We start from the raw sequence: 21,652 nt of genomic DNA, 5'->3' as shown, positions 1-21,652 counted from the left end.
CACTGGCCGTGCCAGCTCATGATGTGCCTGGTACAGACTGAGTCATGCAGACTGGGACTGCAGCCCCGGAGGAGAGCCATCTGAGACTCTGGATAGTGGTAAAGCTTCACATCACCCACGGGGAGGTTTCTTCAGGAAACATATTTCAGAGGATGGCTTTATTTTTTATTTACATATTTAGCAGGCACTTATATAGTGCCTTTTATCTGCCAGGAAGTTTTAAAATCCTATCTAATAAAGAGGGAATATGCTAATTGACCCTCCCACCATCACAAAAGTTGGCGGTGCCCACAGCCAATAAGGAGGGAATATGCTAATTGACTACCCCACCCTCAAAGATGGCAATGCCCACAGCCAATAAGGAGGTAATATGCTAATTGACTGCCCCGCTCTCAAAGATGGCGGCACCCACTGCCAATAAGGAGGGAATATGCTAATTGCCACGCCCTCAAAGGTGGCAGTGCCCACAGCCACAAGATGGCGGTGCCCAGTCCCCTCAGCCCTGCTGGGGCGGCAGGTGCGCGGCAAGGCCAGGCCTGCCCCTTGCGCTTGCCTCCGGAGTCCCCCAGTCCCCTCAGCCACCCAGGGCCGCCCGAGGCTCAGGTAACCAGGGCCAGCCAAAGCTTGCGCTGCCGGCAGTGGCAGCAGCAGAGGTGTGATGGGGCGTCGCCTTCCCTTGATCACCAGGTTGCCTCTTGCCCCTGAGGGCTCCCAGACTGTGAGAGGGGCAGGCCAGGCTGAGGGACCCCCACTCCAGTGCATGTACCAGGCCTCTAGTATTTTATAAATGTTAACTCATTAGACCTTCATAACTACTTTAAGAGGCAGGGTTATTATTATCATTCTTTTACAGGTAAGGAAACAGGAGTGGAGAGTGAGGACTCAAACCTAGGAAGTTTGACTCCAAAGAGTGGGCCCTTAACCACTCTGCCAGGGGTGGGGAACCTTTTTTCTGCCCAGGGCCATTTGGGTATTTATAACATCATTCGTGGGCCATATACAATTATCAGTTTAAAAATTAGCCTGCTGTATTTGGTCAAACATTTACTTAACTCACCTCTAATGCTTGGCAGGACCAGACCAAATGATTTTGTGGGCCTCATATGGTCTGTGGGCCAGACATTCCCCACCCCTGCACTATGCTAAAGATGAAAGACACTGAATTTCACACTTGGTGTTTTTGTTTTTTGTTTTCTACCTTGGCTCTTGACTCACGACTGGACCCTTTGAGGCATCGGGGAATTAGGCAGATCTGAGTTATCTCTGTAACCACGAACACATTACTTCATATCTGTGAACCGCAGTTTTCCCATCTGTAAAATGAAGTCATACCTATCTTATGGAGAATATGGACATATCATGGGATTTCATATATATGTGTATGTGTGTGTGAGTATATATATATATATATATGTATATATGTATATATGCGTGTATATATATGTATATATGTATATATGTGTATATGTGTGTATATATATATGTATATGTATGTACATGTGCATGGCACATGGTAGGCCTTCAGAAAACTTTAGTTCTCTTCTGCCCTTCTTTGTTACAATCAAATATTTGGTCCTATTGCTCTAATGCCATGGACAGGTTATTGCCTGCAGGTAATAGACATACTGAAGAGCAAAAATTAAGCCTGGTCAGATATTTGTTAGAATTAATGAATGAACAGACTGCTACGATCTTACCATTGTGAAGAAGTCTGATGTTTGGTGTTGGGAGAGGTGGGGAGGATGAGATCGTCCCAAGCACATCATCCAGACTTACAGAATCAAGACGGGGGCTCTGTTTCTGTTTGTAGTTTTTTGTCAGCTCCAGCGATGTCGTCTTTGAACCACTGAGCACACAGACTTCCATACTAATTGCATATCTGTGCCTGTGTTTTGATGAGTTTCTCTGCTGGCCTGGCAGAAGGGGGCCACCTGAGTGCTTCTGGGCCGAGGCTGGTAGGCCATGCCTGGGGTTGGTGAGTTAACCAGGCATGTGTTTTCTTCCCAGGCCAGATCAGAGCACCTGCTCAGAGTGAGTTTGCTCTGTTCCCAGCATAGTGGAAGGTAGCAGCTTCCCATTTGTCTGCGTTCAGGACTTCACCACATCTGCACCCACACTGTTCCTGTTCCACTGGCCCACTCCCAGTTCATAAATGAGTCTGGATTCTGTCCACATGGATGGACATCCTGTTGTCCTTCTGCCTTTTCCACATGTAAAAATCAGCATATCTTTCTTTGATTATGAGTTTCCAGAGGAGAAGGGCTAAATTCATCTCTGTGTGTATGTGGAAAACCTCATATACCAGCTCACTGAATGTTGATGTATGCCAGGATGACATGTCTGGAGGGAAGTGTACTACTTTACTCACAGTCAGATGTGTAAGAAAGGGAGTCAGCACTTATATGGAAGTGCCATGAAGGAATATGCCTAACATCTAAGGCAGTGCCTGGCACCCAGGAGTTGTGTGGTAGATAGTTCTTGAACGAGTGAATGCCTCGGGTCTTAAAGTATTTTCCTAAATCTGTATGCCTAGAAATCCGGGAACTGTGGCTTTTATTATTACCATATGTAACCAACCGAAATAGAGACGGCAAAAAACTTGGGACATATTGCAGTATAGGACACTAAAATAACACCAAACTTGATCCAGAAACTACTTCAGGACCTGGCTGCCCTTGGGGATTGTCATTCTGTGCTCCAGTGAATCATGCTATAAGGAGGAGGAATTTCACACAGTGCTTTGGTAGAATGCTAACAAGGAGTTTTCTCCATCAGCCCAGTGGCTAGAAATAATTTATGTCATTTATTGCCCAACTTGGGTCCCAGAACAGACCACGCTGTTTTGTGCTTTCTGGACACTTGAAGATGGCCCTGTCATCTTTAAGATACGGTATGGTAGGACAGGCCTTGGGCAGTAGTGTTTGACTCTGCCACTTCTTTTCTTTTTTGTTAATCCTCACTTGATATTTTTCCATTGATTTTTAGAGAGGGAGAGAGACACACACACATAGATATGAGAGCAATACGCCAATTGGTTGCCTTTTGCACATGCCCCAACCAGGCCCAGGGATGAGCCTCAACCGAGGTACATGCCCTTGACCGGAATTGAACCCGGGTCCCTTCAGTCCAAGGGCCAATGCTCTATCCATTGAGCAACACTGGCCGGGCCACTTTTCCTTCTTAATGTCAAAGAGAGGAAGAGAGAGCAGGTGCATTGAACAGCTATGCAGTGACCAAAGAATTTTTAAACTGTGCATTTTATTTTACAGATCTGAAGAAAACTCTCGCCGTGTTGTTGGATAATATTTTGCAGCGCATTGGCAAGTTAGAGTCGAAGGTAGACACCCTTGTCATCAATGGCACAGGAACAAATTCAACCAACTCCACCACAGCTGTTCCCAGCTTGGTAGCACTTGAGAAAATTAATGTGGCAGGTAAGAAGGGTGATTCTATAGCCTGGCATGGGTCAGATCTTGATTTAAACTGGGAAAAGAATAAAGAAGCACAGTGGTCCTTTTTCATATAAGATAAATCCCATAAATGGTATGGCCCTTGTAAAGCTGAGTTTAAATTTATTTTTGAATAACAGATGTTAAAATGCTTTTATAGTCTCATCATGATGTGTGATGTCTGGTGGTTCCTATGACATATTTCACATAATGAGTTCCTAGAATTCACTTTTAATGAGAAGATTCATATCATGGATAAATGAAATGTAGAGGTTATCTGGGAAGCACGTGCCAGTTAGAGGGCCTTCCTCCTCCCCATTTTCATCAGACAATTTCAAAAGTCTATTACATATGATAGATTCCCTCCTCCCTGTTGTTAAAGAAGAGCCACCATTGTAGAAAATTCCTCCAGTGTGCATATGGAGAAATAAATTCTGGAAAATGGATGTAGGAAATACCGTAATGGCACCTACCTGATCTTGGGCTGATTCTGTAGCCACTCATGGATGCCACCATGCAGTTCCCACTGGGGTTCATTGTGTCTGGCCCCTTCTTAAGACTGGAATCTTGCATGAGAGAAGAGAAGTGGGTTAACCACAAAATCCAAATCAAACCCAGCATGTATTGTCCATAGCTCATGTTGGACCCCTATCGCTGCCCTGGGGTTGGCCTTTGGGGCTCTCTGGTTGAGCCAGGATTTGCTCTAGTTAGGGTGACACCATCCTTTCCTAGGGACTAGGAACAAAGAAAGGAGCTGGAAGGTTAACATCAGGTGCTTTGGATGAATGGTATGAATACCCATTCACTACTCCTGGTGGGTGGTATCCAAACCCTAGTTAGCGGATAAAATAAGTAGCTGGGCTACTTTAGAAAATCCGTTTAGCACACTCGTTGGCTTGTTTCTCACTTCCTTTATCTTACAGAAATTCCCATGCTTAATTGGGAGAGATTCCTTTTCTTCCCCACCTCCAGTATCAAAACATTTAATTGTTTCACATTGTGCAAGCTTGTTGTATTACCTGTTTGTTAGGTTCTTTGCTCTTTCACAAGTTTTAAATTGCAGACTATGTTTCTAATAATCCAAAGTATCCAACCAAACAGAGGTATTAAAAATAACTTTTAATTATAACACAGAGGCAGTGTCATCTAGGCATAAATCCTATCTTCCCTGCAGTTTCCAACAGCTTCTGTAATTAGACAAGAAAACCTCCCACTGTGTTGAGCTGCTTATTAATAAACAGCACCCATGCCTCTCCAGGCTCCACTCCTCCATCCCCTCCCCAGTAGGAAAGGCTATACCTTCCCACAGTTCTGGAGGTGGGCAGAGTGGGGCGTGCTGCCATTGACTGCTGCTTCCCACTGCCTCTGTCTGCAGGAACCGTGTACACATGTCTGCTGTCTTTCTCTCCCCTGATCAGGGATCTTACTGCCTCTGGCTATCCAGTTTGTGAGCCAGGCTCTCAGAGAGACTTCTTCTGGGCTCCAGCCCCAGAGTAGAGAATGGTGGGTAGACCTCCAGCAGTGACATGGGAAGGAGTTGGTGGCTACTTCTTCCCTGCCCTGAGTATTGAGCTAGTTTACTCAGTTATCAGATATCTCTCGAGCATAGTCCCTAAGCCATTGGCTCTGAGGGGGGCTCCTTTAGCAATAACATGGGTCCCCTGTTTTCATTAACATTTAAAGAACCAAAGTTTTTTTTTCCTTTGGGGAAAATGGGAGAAAATTTAGAGTTATGCCTTTAATAACCTCATTCTAGCTCCTTTGTATTTGTGTGTGGTGTGTGTGTGTGTGTGTGTGTGTGTATGTGTGCGTGCGTGATACCTTTAAGATTTTTACTGGGCAATTAGGAAAATAATACACAGGCATAAAATAACACAAACTGTGGTTACTGTACGTGGGGGTCAGTGTGGAAGGCTTCTCACAGGAAGGTAAGTTTTAAAGGCAGGTAAAATTGAGTCATTGGGGCCTCATGGAGGAGAAACAGACTAGAAATGGGCTGTGACTCAGAAAGAAACTTGGAAGAAAAGGGAGGAAACTAACATGGAGCAACTACCCACTAATACCAGTTATTGCTCTTGACTCTTGGAGCCACAATCTATATATATAAAGAGCCAGGATCCGTAACGTCCAAAACGACCGAACGGATGACCGAACACCACAAGTCAGTCCTGCAGTCAGTTGCCGTGGCCACACAGCACTGACTGCCAAGGTGGCTGAGGATAAGGCCCAGAGAGAGGCCCGGAGAGAGAAGCAGGGTCTGATCTGCAGACCCTGTGGCAGTCAGTGCTGGGTCGGTGCCGCGGAAGTCAGTCCTACCGTCAGTGCTGGGTCACCACAGCACTGACTGCCGAGGTGGCTGAGGATAAGGCCCAAGAGAGGCCTGGATAGAGAAGCATGGTCTAATCCGCAGCCTCTGTGGCATCTGCTGATCAGCCCCACCTCTCTGATCAGGCCCGGAGATAAGCCCAGAGACACTGACTGGCATAGAAACTGACCAATCAGAACCAAATCTGGGTGAACTGTGAGGAGCCAATGGCTGCCTAGGAGGCGGAGCTTTTGACGCTGACTGGTATAGAAACCGACCAATCAGAACCAAATATGGGTGAACTGCAAGGAGCCAATGGCTGCCTAGGAGGCAGAGCTTTTGATGCTGACTGGCATAGAAACCAACCAATCAGAACCTAATCTGGGTGAACTGCGAAGGCAGAACCTAAGGTGGGGGCTGAGGAGGGGTTTTAAGGGCAGTAGCTGTTTGATGTAAGGTGTAAGAAAGCGGTTCAATTTTTAATGACCAGTTTGGCAGTATAGTGCTTATGGCTGGCTATCAGTCCAGATATAGGGATTATGTATTTTTTTCTGCCAAGAGCATCTTCTCCTGCTGAAAAAGGCTCCCCACCCCCCATTTAAGCAATCCTATCCTATATAATCTATCTATACTAATAAAAGGGCAATATGCTAATTAGACCAGGTCGACTGGTCATCTTCCGGATGTCCGACTTCCTTCTGGACAAAGCCATGGTGGTAGGGGCTAAGGCTGAATCAGAGGCAGTTACGGGTGATCAGGGTAGCAGGGGAGGGCAGTTGGGGGTGAGATCAGGCTGGCAGGGGGTTAGGGGCAATTAGGGCAGCAGGGGAGGGCAGTTGGGGGCAAGATCAGGCCAGCAGGGGAGGGCAGTTGGAGGCGAGATTAGGCCAGCAGGGGAGGGCAGTTGGGGGCGAGATCAGGCCTGCAGGGGAGGGCCATTGGGGTGAGATCAGGCTGGCAGGGGAGGGCAGTTGGGGGTGAGATCAGGCTGGCAGGGGAGGGCAGTTGGGGGTGAGATCAGGCCAGCACGGGAGGGTAGCTAGGGGTGATCAGGCAGGCAGAGACATTTAGGGGAGATCAGGCTGGCAGGGGAGGGCAGTTGGGGATGAGATCAGGCCAGCAGGGGAGGGTAGTTAGGGGCGATCAGGCAAGCAGAGGCAGTTAGGGGAGATCAGGCCGGCAGGGGAGAACAGTTAGGGGCAATCAGGCAGGCAGGCAGGTGAGTGGTTAGGAGCCAGTGGTCCCAGATTGTGGGAGGGATGTCCTATTGGAGAGGGTGCAGGCTGGGCTGAGGGAACCACCCCCCACCCCTTGCACAAATTTCGTGCACCGGGCCACTAGTTTATATAATAAAAGCCTAAGCTACTGTTATGGAGAACGACCAGAACAACCGGTCGCTATGATGCACACTTTGACCACCAGGGGCAGACACTCAATGAATGCAGGAACTGCCCCCTGGTGGTCTGTGCACTCCCACAGGGAGTGGCTGCTCAGCCAGAAACCAGGCTCATGACTGGTGAGCGCAGCAGCGGTGGCAGGAGCCTCTCCCACCTCCACAGAAGCACTAAGGAGTAGCGAGCCGAGAGGTAAGGAGTGCAGGCAGGCAGTAAGGAGCGAGGGATCCCAGATTGTGAGAGGGATGCAAGAGGGCAAAGGCCGGGCTGAGGGACCCCTCAGCCCCTAGTGCATGAACTTCATTCACCAGGCCTCTAGTTCTATCTAATAAAGAGGGAATATGCTAATTGATCCTCATGCCATCACAAAGATGACAGCGCCCACAGCAAATAAGGAGGTAATATGCTAATTGACTGCCCCGCCCTTAAAGATGGCGGTGCCCACAGCCAATAAAGAGGGAATATGCTAATTGACTGCCCCGCCCTCAAAGATGGCACCCACAGCCAATAAGGAGAGAATATGCTAATTGACTGCCCTACCCTCAAAGATGGCGACGCCCACAGCCAATAAGGAGGGAATATGCTAATTGACTGCCACATCCTCAAAGATGGCGGTGCCCACAGCCACGTGCCTGCCTCCAGATTCCCCCAGTCCCCTCAGCCTCCCAGCCACCCAGGGCTGGCCCGAGGTGCAGGCAAGCTTCTGATGACAGCTGCCCAGCCGCACAGGGCCGGCCTGAGGCGCAGGCAAGCCTTGGATGGTGGATTCCCAGCCGATGCCTGAGGCACAGGCAAGCCTCAGTTGGCAGCTGCCTAGCTGCCCAGGGCTGGCCCAAGGCACAGGTAAGCCTCAGATGGCTGCTGCTCAGCCCCCCAGGACTGCCCGAGGTTCAGGTAACCAGGGCTGGCTGAGGCTTGCGCTGCTCCTTACTGCTCGCCTTCCCCTGATTGCCCGGTCGCCTCCCGCCCCTGAGGGATCTCGGACTGTGAGATGGGCAGGCCGGGCTGAGGGACCCCCCTTCCAGTGCATGAATTTTCATGCACCAGGCCTCTAGTATTAAGTATAATTTTCTCAGCATCTCTGAGAAGTAAGTGGTTTCACAGGCTTCAGTGAGTTAAGTATTTGGGAGAGGGGACCTTTGGTACTGGAATCCTCTGAGTTCAGCATAAGGCTGCCTAGCGCCACAGAGAGAAGACAGAGTGTGTGCTGTATCTCTTGCTTCTTTGTAAATCATTACAAATGGATGAGTCTGGGTAAATGAGCTATCGTTTTCTTTGAGGTTCCTAAAGAGCTGACAGTACAGCCTGTTTAATAAGGATTTTTTTTTTTTTTGTCTGGGTGTCTATTCCTTGATTGACCTATGTATTTTTTTAAAAAAGAAGAAGTTCGCCCCTCTGCCTGTGTGTGTGAGCATATGCATCCACAGTGGACATAGATGTGAAATAAAGAATAAAGGAACTCTCCTTTATTTCCTCCAGAAATAAATATCTTTTCAAATAACCAACATATGTTTACTTGTCATGTCTATAGATTAGGGTATGAAAAAGAAGAAGAAGGACTTAAGTTCATAGTCCTAGTTCATTATCAATCCCCCATTGCTTTTGTGCCTTCTGTCTGATCCATGGCCACACAGGTGGTCCTCACACCCCTCTTGTCATAGCAGGAATAATAGCTCTTGAGCTGTGAGAGTTCATCTTTATAGGGTTCCAGTCCTAGGGTGTGAAGTTATTCGTTCTCCCTTTCTGCATTAAGACATGTGGTAATTGCTCAGAAACGCTCTCTCTGGTGCGCCTTTACTGCTTACTCTGCTGTCGTGCTGCTCATGATGTTTCTGATTGCTTACTGTTGTGTCTGATTGCTTGCTGATATAGCTTCTGGTTGGCTATAAACTGCCTCTAAATTGGGTATCATAGCAATTGAAGAAGGGCGTCTTAAATTTATTTTCTTTTTAGGGGACATTAGTGTATATGTGCATGTGTCCCCTTTCCTTTTTCTGTTTAGTTGTGTTTCATGTGGCTTTTATCCAAAATGGCTTTTCTTTCCCAAATTTATCACTCTTGTGCTATTTTATTATGTGAAAGTGAATCATTCCTTTTAGAGAAATTAGTTGGAAATGGACTTTATTAAAATCAAGAATCATACTGAACTGCATTTTGAACTCTGTTTATCTTATTGAAGAGGAAGGTGGATCAAAGAAATAAAAAAAAAAACACACACATTTTTTAAAATCTCCACCCTTCAACTACTCACCATTTCTCCAGGTTTTCTCCCTGAAAGGACTTGCGTGTGCCTTTGTCAAAGTTATCTGCTTTCAGAATAACACCTTTGGTTTTCGGGAAAGACCAATTCTGCTCTTATCCAGAATGGTGATCTTAGATTATGAAGCAGAGCGGACAGGATTGGGTCTGAGGTTCTTTGCCGCATCCTAACATGGGAGAGGTAAAAGGTACGGATGTGTGATACTGAAAATGCTTGCTGTCTAAGGACTGACAGCACCCACGTTTATCCTTGTTTTGCCCATAGTATCTTGTTCAAAGCCGTCCTATTGAAGGTGTTCAGTAAATCCTGCCCACATGGTTGGCTTATGCTGTAGAGGGAGAGCATTTGGTTTCACTGCTGCAAGAGGCTTTTTTTTTTTTTTTTTAGTTTCTCTTCTCCATTTTACTCAAGGGGATTTGCTTGGAAGTGGGACTTGGTCTCTCATTTCCCTTTCTCAGACCTCAGCAGACACCACCTAACAGCAGGACTCTGGTTTTGTCTGGCATGACTAAGCTTCCTTCCCATAGGTGATTCTGCATAGTAGACCTTCAGAGGATTTGACAGTTGCAATCTAGACTGGAATGGTTTGGGGAATGGGCACACATTGCAGAGCTGTATTGTGTGGGGCAAGGGGCGGGGAGCATGGGTGTGTGGTGTGTGCATGGGTTCATTATTTACTCTCAAAACCCCAGTTGTTGTCCTTCAACATCAGCTGAATTACAGGCCAGCGCTGATGGTTCTCTAAAAGGCACAACATAATGCTAGCTCCCCTTTGTGTTATGACTGCTTACAATTGCATGGTCAGTTGGGAAACACAATCACAAAATCGAAGGTGCAGGCACAATTCAAATGGCCATTTTCTGATACTTAGTCCAGATTGAATGTTTGCATTTCGCAAACATCAGTTGCAACATATAATATATTGTAGAGTTTGTGTTTGAAGTGCAGTGTATTTGAACTTGAATGCTCTTCTCAATAAAAAGAACCATAATTATTATTCTTACCATGTGGAGATTGAAAATGAAAAAGTCCCTGCTGTGTTCCAGGGCTTGCATTTGGAAGTACATCCCTCCCTTTGTGCTGCTAATGGGCCTTGAAATTAAGTTGCACCTGTGTGACTTCCTTGTTTGTGTACTCACATTTCCAGTAGTGTTGAAGTAGCACCTGCAGTGTCCAGCGCCCACCCCCCTCCCAGTGGCTCAGCAGGTGGCTTGCCCAGGATCAGGTATTGGCCAGCCAATGGCACCCCAAATGCTGGCGAGAGACAGAAGAGAGGCAAGATTTCAGGGTGCTTTCTTATCGATCAGAGCAAGAAACAAATGTGTTCTTCCTATCTACCTGTCACTTTCTATTTCATTCTTTACAAGGGCAGCAATAAATACCTGGCTACTTGTCAGAAACAATTCTTTTGCTACTTCACCAAAAAATGTATGTCCTTGGTGTGGTTTTCACCTCGGGTGGTCAAGGGCATTTTGGTTTTTATGAAAAAGGAGGAGAAGGGCAGGAGGAGGAAGAGGGGGAAATGCAGTTCAGGAGAAGTGATGCTGCCCTTATTGCACTGAAAAATGACTTTGCCCCTCAGGCAACACGTGGCAATGACTGGAGATATTTTTGGTTGCCACAACTGAGGAGATACTATTGACATTTGGTAAACAAAGGCCAGAGATGCTGTTAAACATCCTACATGCAGTGCACAGGCCAGCCAGCTCCACAACAGAGAATTATCTAGCTCCAGTGTCAGTTGTGCTGCAGCTGAGAAACCCTGATCTATAAGCTATTGTTGGAATCTGGGATTACCACTTAAGATCAGTGCAGAAAGAGGCCTGAGACATAGAGGTTTCCCAATAGGCCTGCTTGAGACCTAAGGTCTCCTCCCCTCTTCCTTGCAAGGCTGTTTGTAAGTCCCCAGCGCCTTCCACTTTTAGCTCTGCAACTGATCTTCCAGACCCCTAAGTGAGAGATTTTATAAACTCCCAGACTATTTTGGGATCCTGACCTTAAGAAACTCTTTTCCTAGACCCAAATTAGTAAAATGTTGGCAATCTGTATTTTGCGCCTGCTTATATACTGGTAGAAGGTAATTATTTTCAAAAAAGAGCCACTAATTCAGAATAATGATGGTAAAGTAGTCTGAGAGAGTGGATTTAAATTATAAGACTGTTTTAGAAGAAATTACATTCTGTTATTTTAAGCAAATTGTAGAATTATCCAGATATGAGAAAGTAAATTAAGTAAGTTAAGGAAAATAAGACAGGTTCCCAGAGGTCTGCATGACTGCATGGCATGCCCTGCACAACATATCCAGAGCAGTGCCAAAGGAGATGAGACTGGAAAGACAGGTTGGGGGTTTGTGAGGAGTTTCAGTGTGCACTACTGAGGAGTTTCTATTTTGTTCTGTAGGCAGTGACAGCTGATAAGGGTTTAAAGCAGGAACGTGGTTGATGAGATCTGTATTTTCAGATAAAACTCAATGGCCATGTGGAAGTGGAATGCCTTTGAAAGGGGGTCATGCTGGAAGCCAGGTGAGAAAGGGTTTAGTTGGCTCAGGTAGGAGAAAGCCTGAAATTGGACGTGAGGCCCAGGGAAGAGGGGCGGATTCGAGACCATGTCAGGGTGGAGCTGACATGACAGGACACTGGTGAACACTGGTAGGCCATGGGAAAAGGAAAGGGAGGAGGTGTCCTAAGGATTCCCAAGGACACTGTTTCAAGGAAGATTGTATTGAGGTAATAAGCCAGCAAAGAGACAGGACTGTGTGAAGACAGCAGCCATGTGTTAATGTGGATTTAGGGAGTATAAATGCTTTGCTGCAAGCCTTGTGGTTAGGAGTAACAGTTTAAAGGCAAATGGAACCATTGGCTCCCAGTGTTCAGGACATGAGGGTCAAGGAAAGAACGTATTTGTGTAGCCAGGCTGCTCTGGTTCAAATCCCGGCTCTACCACTTCCTGACTGGTATTACCTTGGGCATGTTTTTGAACCTTTCTTTCTTTCTTTTTTTTTTTTTTTTTTAAATATATTTTATTGATTTTTTACAGAGAGGAAGGAAGAGGGATAGATAGTCAGAAACATCGATGAGAGAGAAACATCGATCAGCTGCCTCTTGCACACCTCCTACTGGGGATGTGCCCGCAACCAAGTTACATGCCCTTGACCGGAATCGAACCTGGGACCTTTCAGTCCTCAGGCTGACGCTCTGTCCACTGAGCCAAACCGGTTTTGGCTGAACCTTTCTAAGGCTGTTTCCTCATCTGTAAAATTGGGGAGATAATAGTAGTTCCCATTTTATGGGGTTGTTGTTATAAGGATTAATGAGATGCATGAATAATTGAGAAAGGAGCCTGGAACAGAGTTAGTACTACATGAGCATTTATTAATTACAGTCTAAAAGCTACACATTTGAAATACTGATCTAAAAATAAAAAATTACCTTCACTAGTTATTAGAATATTATCACTAATAGTGAAAAAAATTAGTATTTGTGTCTCATAAATTAGAAAATATTTCTATATAATTTTGAGCGCTTTAAACTTGAAGAAATTCCCAAATTGACCTTTTCTGTCAATATTTAGAGACCTTTATTATCAATACTAGAGGTTCAGCAGGAAATCCATGCATTTGTCAGTACTCTTGATTGCAAGAGGCAAGAACCTAGGTCATACTGGCTTAAACAGAAAGAGAATTTGGGGCTCATGTCACTGGAAGGCTCAGAAGAGGATTCTGAGTGCAGCACTGCTGCATCCAAACATGGACACTGTCCTGCCTTCTCTGTGGGCTTCATTGTAGGCCATCTCATGGTGGTGGTGGAAATGGCCCCAGGAGGTCAAAGGTTTCTGGCAGCATTCTTGGGGCGGGTTCTGATTGGGTTGGCTGGGGATGTATGCCTATCCATGATCCAGTCACTGTGCCAGTGACCTGAGTATGGTTCACATAGTTTATCCCTGAGCCTAGGAGAGTTCCTAAAGAGATTCCAGGCCAGCAGATGAAATAGTTATGACCATTAGAGACCCTTGTCATGGTTTGGATTTCCAGCGTTGTCAGCCTGACTCTACCTTTTCTTTCTTTGAGGGCACGGAGGGCAGAACCTCTGGAATGCTAACCTTTCTGCTACACGCCCCACCCCCGCAGCCCCGCCACCGCCTTAAATGCTGCTAGGAGCTAGCGGAGCCCACAGCAGGCTGTTTATTTACGCCCTTATACATTTACGTGGTTTTGTTCACAGCCTGGAAAGCCCTTCCAATTTTATGGCTAACACTTACCATCCTTGTCAAGACTCATCTGAAGCACCGTCTCCCCTAAGAAGCCTTCCTGACACTCCTCCCACCCCAGAGGTTTCTGATGGCCTTGCTTTGTGTTCCCACAACTGCTAAGTACATTTTTGGAATTTGCTTGTATCCTCAGCTCAGCTGTAAGCTATTCAAAGGCTTGGGTTAAATATGCTACATTTTCCTTTTAAACCCAACATCCAGCTGGGAGCCTGGTAAACTGGTTCTCAGTATGTGATTGTAGAGAGGCCTGCACTGCACCTTCCTGCCCACACGCCAGGCCAGCCCCTCTCCTGGAACTCTCAACTCCACAGTGACGGCCACACACTCAGCTTTCGATTGGCAGGTCTGCCCTTGGCCTGCTGTGGCTAACTGTTCTATTGTTCACAAAGAGAATGCTTTTGCTTTACCATGCTTTCTAAAAACTGATATTCCACAATAAGATCATTTCTTCTGTAACTTCTTAGTGGCTAATTATGAAAATGTAAGTATGATTTTAAAACATTCTAATCAGCTACACTATATCACAGGTTGCTCTGAATGAATAGTTCTTGCAGAAGAGGCCAGGACCCACCAGTCTTAATGCCTTTGGACTAATTACTGACCCTTCAGGGAGTGCATGCCTGTTTCATTTTCCTGTGGGGATTGCTGCTCCTCCTCAGCAGTTTGAAGGGAAACAGCGGAAAGAACAGAGTCCTTTGGGAACATGCACTGGAAACTGGCCTGGGAACTTGGGAAGAATCTGCTGTCATTTATGAAAATGGCCTCTACACAGGTTGTTCTATGGATCGGAGATAGGGACACACTGAAGTTAGACTTGTTTGTTGTCATCAGAAGGCGACAGATCCCACTTGCTCTAATTTGGCTTAATGAGGCAGCATATACAGTTGTGTTATCAGCTTGCATATGGTATTGATTCAATAGACGCTCTATAGCGACAGCGTAGCATATGTTTCCCACAGACAGTCCTGTCTTCCCGTGTCCTCCTTTACCTGGTTCCATTGACACATATTTCAATAGGCTCATTCTAGAGCCTGCGAGTTAAAACTTCAGATCAGCCTTATAATTAAAGCTATTTTGGCTAGGAGCCAGGGAAGCTGTCTGTCTCTGTTGTAGAAACGGCTTTTAGGTGCATTGGGTTTTGAGGGATTTTAATTTAAGCTCTGCTTTTGACTTTGCCTAGCCACAGCTTCTAAAATTAGGTGACCTAAATGAAAAACAGGTGCTAGTTTTTGTTGTTTTCCCCTTTTCATTATATCTTAGAAAAAGAAGAGATAAAGTGTATGTGGCGAAGGTGGGTTTAAACATGAAGAGAACAGGAATCCAATTGGACATGTGATAGAAAGGGGCCCACCTCCCCTCCATTGGGGCAGCAGCCCTGACCCTCATTGCAGCCTCCTTCCTCTTTGCCATCGGACTCAGCAAGTCACTGTGCGTGATCGCAACCTCAAGTCCATGGATAACAAGCTGAGGGCCCGATGTGGTGACAGAGCCGGCAGAGGGACTGTGTCTGGGTGGACAGAGAGTATAAACTGCATTTCGATTTGCTTGTCAGAGTTGGCCAGCTACACTATTAGCTGGTTTTTAATCTGTCTTATTGTTTTCTGTTGGTGACCTTTTCAACATATACAGTGGGACTTTCTATGCTGTCTTCCTGGAGCTGGGCTCTTGAAACAGTTACAGTGGAAGAGCCATTGTAGAACACTCATTGTGGGGCTTATACTAATGTTTCCTTGTCAACCAGCAGACATAGGATTGTGGTTTGTTCAGATACAGACTCTGGACCCTGTCCACCGGGGTCTAAATCACAGCTCTGCCACCTCATAGCCATGTGTCCTTAGATAAACCCAGTGTCCTCTTCTACCAGAGGGATCAAGCTCCCGTGCTGTGGTATTGTTGCGAGGACTATGAGTTAATACATGAAAACCACTCAAGACCAGACACAAAATAAGAGCTCAGTACGTTTGGGCCCTTGGACATGCACTTCCTGAGAACCCAGCTCTGGGCCTGACCTGTGGGCTCGGCCTGTCATGGATGAGCAGTGCTTGATGCATGTGTATACAACCCAGTCCCAGTGCTGTATTTTTGAGAAAACTGCCCGAGAGGGGGGATTTCTGGAAGCTACCTGACACTCACAGGCTAGACCTGGCCTTGGGCATCAGACCATTTTGAGCAGAACTCCTGGTGCCCTTATTTGCCCACCCTTGGTATTTTGCTTGCCATCACAGGCCTCAGCTCCATTCTCTGTACAATGGAGATAGTGATGCCAACACTTTCTTCTTGTGCCAGTGAGGATGCCATGTGATAATGTGTATTGAGTGCCTAGCAGGCCTCTTCTACACACTGACCTATAGACCCTGCCCTCTAGTTAATTCCTTGTTAGAAGCATTAACATGGCAAACACTACAACCAACACTGCCTGGGGGGGTGCCAGGCCTGTGCCAAGCTGTGGAGGTGCAGCCTGGTAAGGAGCTGGGCTCCTGCTGTGAACAGGGCTCACCTTGCAGGGGAGGAGAAGGGATAGAGTAATGGCAGTGCTCACCACGCCTTCCTGACCACCTAGAGCTCCTTCCTCCTAGTCCTAAAGGACCTGTTGTTTTTGCTGACCTTTTGACCTTGGAAATGACTTTAAACTCTATAGCCCTCTGGGGATGGGGATAGAAATGATGATAGGAGGTGGTCAGAAGACATTTCATTGTCACACAGTGGAAGTGTACGCCTTGTCACAGCCAGCTGCAGCAATCTGGGAACCGTGCCTGACCCCTCACCTTACCTTCTCACTCCTAGTAGGGAGGGCAAGTCCTGTGGGTGGAGCTTAGCTCTCAAGGGAAGGCAGTTATTAACCTGTCTAAACTTTATGCTAATAGAACTTTCTCAATAATTGCTTTCATTAAGTATGGTTAATATGAGAAGTTCAAGCTATAGGAAGATTAGCAGAAGAACAAAGTAAATATTTAAGAATTTATTTCAGGGCTCATTGGGGTGGGGCAAAGAGAAGATTAGTAAAAGCTGAATCTGATGGTATCTGACACCTGAAATGCAATGGAGCACTTGGCTGGAGTTCCAGTGGTTTCAGGGGAGGTGGGTGGGTGTCCTTTGGGGGACCGTGATGAGCTCTGTTCTCTCCTTACATTCCTTACAAAGTAACATGGTAATGAAGAGAGTCTGCCTTCCCTGTACTAGCAGGAATGCTCTGAGGATTGAGAAGGTGGCTGCTGGCCTGTGGCTGGGCCATGTTGGAGGACTGTTGCTCCCTGAGGGCAGAGGGCCATTAGTGGCAGCTGAGTTGGCCAGAAGAGCCTGTGATGAGTGGGTGTCCGTGGCCTGAGCATACTGATCTGTCATCCAAGGGTGCTATGGATTAATTCAGCCATGATTTTCATGTCTTCAGGCTGCCAATGACCAAAAGCGGCCATAATGCTGCCTTTGAATTTATGTAGTAGTAGGGTAGAATTTTCAAAAGGAAAGACTTTATAAACAGAACTTTTCTGTATTATAAAAAAGATAAAATTTTACTGCTTAGAAATTTAGAAATTACAGCTAAGCAAAAAGATGAAAATACAAAACAGGTGTTATGCCGTGCTCAGCACGGCTATGGGTGAACCTGCGGGGGGTGGGACGTGAAGGATTAGAAAAGACAATAAAGCTGGGGCTAGGTGGGATGCTGCTTCTATGATGGAGAGACAGCACCATAGCCTGCAAGCTGAGTCTTTATTTTACAGCCAGATTCCAAGAGGCAAAGTAAGGGCGTGGTCAAGATGTTTACAACGTTCTCGTGGGTTTAGAATCTACTCAATTACATGCACCTCATCAAGCTTTGTTTACTTGCTGCACCTCCCGAAGCCTATATCACTCAGCCTATATCAAACCTGGGACCACAGGTTTGGACCATAAGGTTACAACTATAGTTACAACTATAACCTTTGGCTATAATTGTTGTGATGACTTTGCCCTCCAAGCTGGGACTTGCACATGGCTTTGCCACGAGAGGATTGTGCCCTCTCATTAGTCCAAGGCTTAAACCTGTCCAAACGCTGTAGCTGCTCTCCACAAGGTGTTAACTCTGTCAACCAGAGACTGACTGATTGGATTCACTCCTACCAGATACTGCTCTATGCCGGGCACTTTTTAGGCACTGCAGATAGAGGGAGGAGCAGAACCAAGTCTCTTCTTTCTAGCAGTGATGGCAAATAATCAGCAGACACACAGACATACTTGCCCAGTGGTGATAAATGCTGTGGAGGACAGTGAAGCAGGGTGAGGAGAGAGCAGGGAAGGAGACAATGTTTCGGGATGGGCCAGTTCTCAGGGAAAACCTCTCTGAAGAAGTGACACTGACAGAGACCCAAACAAGTGAAGGAGGAGCCTTAAGCCTGCCTGGGGCAGGTTCTGTGCAGAGGGGTCATGGCACAGTGTTCCTGGGTGTGTTCCCACTTTTGTGTCCTTTTAATCTTACCGCGGAGGGTGGCTTATTAAAGTTCCCCAAGAGACCGTTTACTGCACACTTCTGCTAGACTCATACTGGGTGTTTGAGAGAGCAGCATTAAAACCATAGTCAGCTGTGGATGTGTACAGTAGCCATGAGTACAGACTCCATGCTCAGGCTGCTGGGTTTGAATCTGAGTTCCACCAGCGGTGTGACTTTGGCCACGTCATTTAGAGAGGTCAGGTCTCAGTTCCTGCATCTGTACTACAGAAACTAGCTCACAGAGACATTGGGAGGTTCGTAGGAGACAGTGCATATGAAGGCCTGGACCACAGTAAGTGCTGGGAAATATTGGTCATTACCGTAATGATCAAAATGAGGTTTCAGCAGATGGTTTTAAAAGCCTCTGTGCATGACTTTGTCCCACAGACCTTTTAACCAAAAACCAACAAGCTTCAAAAATTGTATTAGAGGCACAAAAGTGAAAGCAAGTTCAGTTGCCAAAGAATCAACTAAATATAATCAAGGCTTTTACGGAAAGATCACACATTTGGAGTAGACTTTGGGCATTTGGTCATGAAGTGGGTGCAGAACTAATGGAGATCAACTTCTAGTCTGTATTTGCCCGTCTCTCTTCAGATTTAAAACCATTGCAGAGGAATGTAGAGATTGTTTTTACAGAAACCGTTCTCAGGTTTGGGGATGTTGGTGTGAGGCCTTGAGTTTTCAGAAACCCACAGTGAAATCGTCATGGGTCCTTTGTGGCGTTTGTGAGGCTTGACCTAAATTGGGCTCTGCTTTTAGCTTAATGCTTCCTGAAAGATGGTACTTGGATAAGGAAGCCATCATGGTAGATCTGGGTCCAAGATCTAGATTTTACCTCTATTTTCAGCACCCCTTTCAAAAGGGAGAGGGAGGAAGTTGTGAATAATGTTGGTTTAGTTGGTGTTCTATGTACTCATAAGACATCTGTTTAATAATCTTCTCAAAATAATCATATTGGCAGAAATGAATAGGAAGCTTAGTCTTACTTTTCAAAATCTTATCTCCCCTGCCACATTTAAGCATAGAGGAAACATTTGTCCCTTAATAATAGTGCAAAGCTTCCTTATCCTGCAAATCTACATCATACTAATACCTTGCCATCCTACAGATTTTGGTAGTAGAAACGGGAAGCAAAGTTACTGAAAGCACTATTAAAAGTACTTAAAGCTCTGTCAGAAATGATGATGAGAAAATCACCTAGGTGTGCTTTGTGTGGCTGTAACACCCTGACCATCTAACAGATAACTCTCTGATTCATTTACTTTCCAGCATTATAGCTCTGTTATTTCACTGCTGCACAGCTCTTATGTCTCTTGAACCTTCATTTGTTATTTGTAAAAAAGAGCTCAAATCCTTTGCAAGTTTGATCAGATTCCCTTTGAAATAGCGCTTTCTGCATAAAGGATGAAGTTATGAAAATCTGACATGGTAATCTAGTCACCACTGTGTAGCTTTGAAGTCTGTGCCTCCTTTCAGCCATTCTCAAACCCAGCACGTGTGGCTGGACGTGGAGTCTGGAAGAGTGAGTCACTGAAGGATGAGTACTCAGCTCCTATATGGCTAAACAGATTAGATTTGTGGGATGTTTATAAAATAGGACTAGAAAATAGCCACTATTTTTTTTATGGAGTCCTATGTCCAAGGCACTAATTATCATTTTAAAATCCTTAACCAATTCTTTCCTCAGAGTAAACCTGTAAAATAATTATTCCAATTAATAGACAAGGAGTGTCCGGGTAGAAGGTAATGTTCAAGTTGGTGAAAGCCTAGGATTCAGATCCTGGTTGGCTCAAATCTAAAGTCTGCATTCACTGAAGCTGCCTACAGCTGCAACAATAGAATTTCATTGAAAATCACACCAAAGGGTTGCACAAGAGGTGTTTTTTAAGATGAAACTAGTTTAAGGCTCAAAAATGGGAAGATAGTCTAAGAAACAGAACCTTTTTGGTAATTCATATGTGATTATAAATGTTTCAGGTGTCAAGCATACTGTATTTTGTGAATTTTTATTTTTATTTTTTGGTCTTTTTGCCACTGTGCATTGACTTCCCTTTGATTTTCTTCTTAACTGTTAAATATTTCAAATGAGGTGGTTTTCTCTAGAGAAATACCAAGAATTGTTTTCCAATTTTCTTTTTCTGCTTTAAAAGTTAAAAACACTGTAAAAATGCTTAACAAAGGTATGTAAATTCATTGTAGGAAATTTGGAAAATGCTGAAGAGAATAAATAAGGAATGAAAAATGACCTGTAATCCTATTATCTAGAACACGTGGCTGTTAGCATATGATTATATTTTCTACGCTTGCAGTGCATAGAAATTACAGTTGTCCCCTATATAGTTTTTAAACCCTGATTTTTAAAGGAACATTCTCTCATGTCCTTATTATTGTTCAAAAGCTTTATTTTTAAAATAACTACATGATATTCCTCTTGTTTCATTAACTAGATCCCTATTTTCCATATTTTTCTTTTTTTTTCTATTATATAAGTCATTGCAGTGAACATAAATCTTTGCATCTCTGATTATTCTTTTGGGAGAGTTTCTTAGCTATAGAATGGCGAGGCCTAAAGTGTAAGCATTTCTTAGTTTTTTTTATTATTTTTTATCAAATTAGGATATGAAATAATTTCAGAAGTCAGATAACACAGGCTTATTAAAAAATCAGTCCCCTGCCCTGTGCTTCTCTCTTTCTCCTTCCTCCTGACTTATGTGCCTCAAATGCAAATACTTTTAACTCTTTTTAGTTTCTTCCAATATATATCTTCATGTTTCTCATTAACATTTTATGCTACTTTTTCTTATTTTGCAATTTTTAGCATTATCTCTGATTTTCTGTTAGTTTTCTGGCACTCCACACCTCCATTACCAGGAATCCCTCCCACATACACTTCCTCTTTCAGCCCCTAGAATCCTAACATCTTGATGTTTTTTAAGTTAAATCAGTGGTCAGTGCTTACGCTGAAGACACTGCTGAGCCATCTAGTAAGATGGTATGAAACTGCCTTCAGACACATTTTTTGCTTTGTTTTTTCTAGGGTGAATTGTTTACCTTTTCTATTTGCCTAGCCTTAATTAGTACAATAAATATTTACTGATTACTTGCAGGGTTCTAGGAACACATCAGTGAACAAAACCAAAAATCCTTGCTCTAACTAAAACTGAGCTCTAACCTTTCCATCAGGATCCCTCCTAACATGGCCAGCAGATCAGATGGTCTATCCCAGTGGTTGGCAAACTGCGGCTCGCAAGCCACATGCGGCTCTTTGGCCCCTTGAGTGTGGCTCTTCCACAAAATACCACGACCTGGGCAAGTCTATTTTGAAGAAGTGGCGTTAGAAGAAGTTTAAGTTTAAAAAATTTGGCTCTCAAAAGAAATTTCAATCGTTGTACTGTTGATATTTGGCTCTGTTGACTAATGAGTACATTTCCATGGAGCAGCATGCTTCCCGGAGCCTCCGGCTGCAGCTGGCCAGGTTGCTCTCTGGGCCTGTTGGTCAGTTGTCCTGGG

The 21,652-nt window shown here is 45.1% G+C and overlaps 1 protein-coding gene across 3 annotated transcripts in view; it reads left to right on the top strand.

Moving 5' to 3' along the window:
* The window catches only part of MGAT5 (alpha-1,6-mannosylglycoprotein 6-beta-N-acetylglucosaminyltransferase), a 409,267-nt gene that overhangs the window by 188,096 nt on the left and 199,519 nt on the right, over window positions 1–21,652 (top strand). For all 3 annotated transcript variants that reach the window (XM_080670056.1, XM_080670057.1, XM_080670058.1), the window contains one exon: window positions 3,270–3,434. In XM_080670056.1, the coding sequence (XP_080526182.1) occupies window positions 3,270–3,434 (165 nt within the window). The remainder of the gene's footprint in view (window positions 1–3,269; window positions 3,435–21,652) is intronic.

The sequence above is a fragment of the Plecotus auritus genome (assembly GCF_963455305.1).
Source record: "Plecotus auritus genome assembly, chromosome: 5".
In the NCBI taxonomy this organism is placed as follows: domain Eukaryota; kingdom Metazoa; phylum Chordata; class Mammalia; order Chiroptera; family Vespertilionidae; genus Plecotus; species Plecotus auritus.
This window is presented reverse-complemented; position numbering and strand designations above follow the sequence as displayed.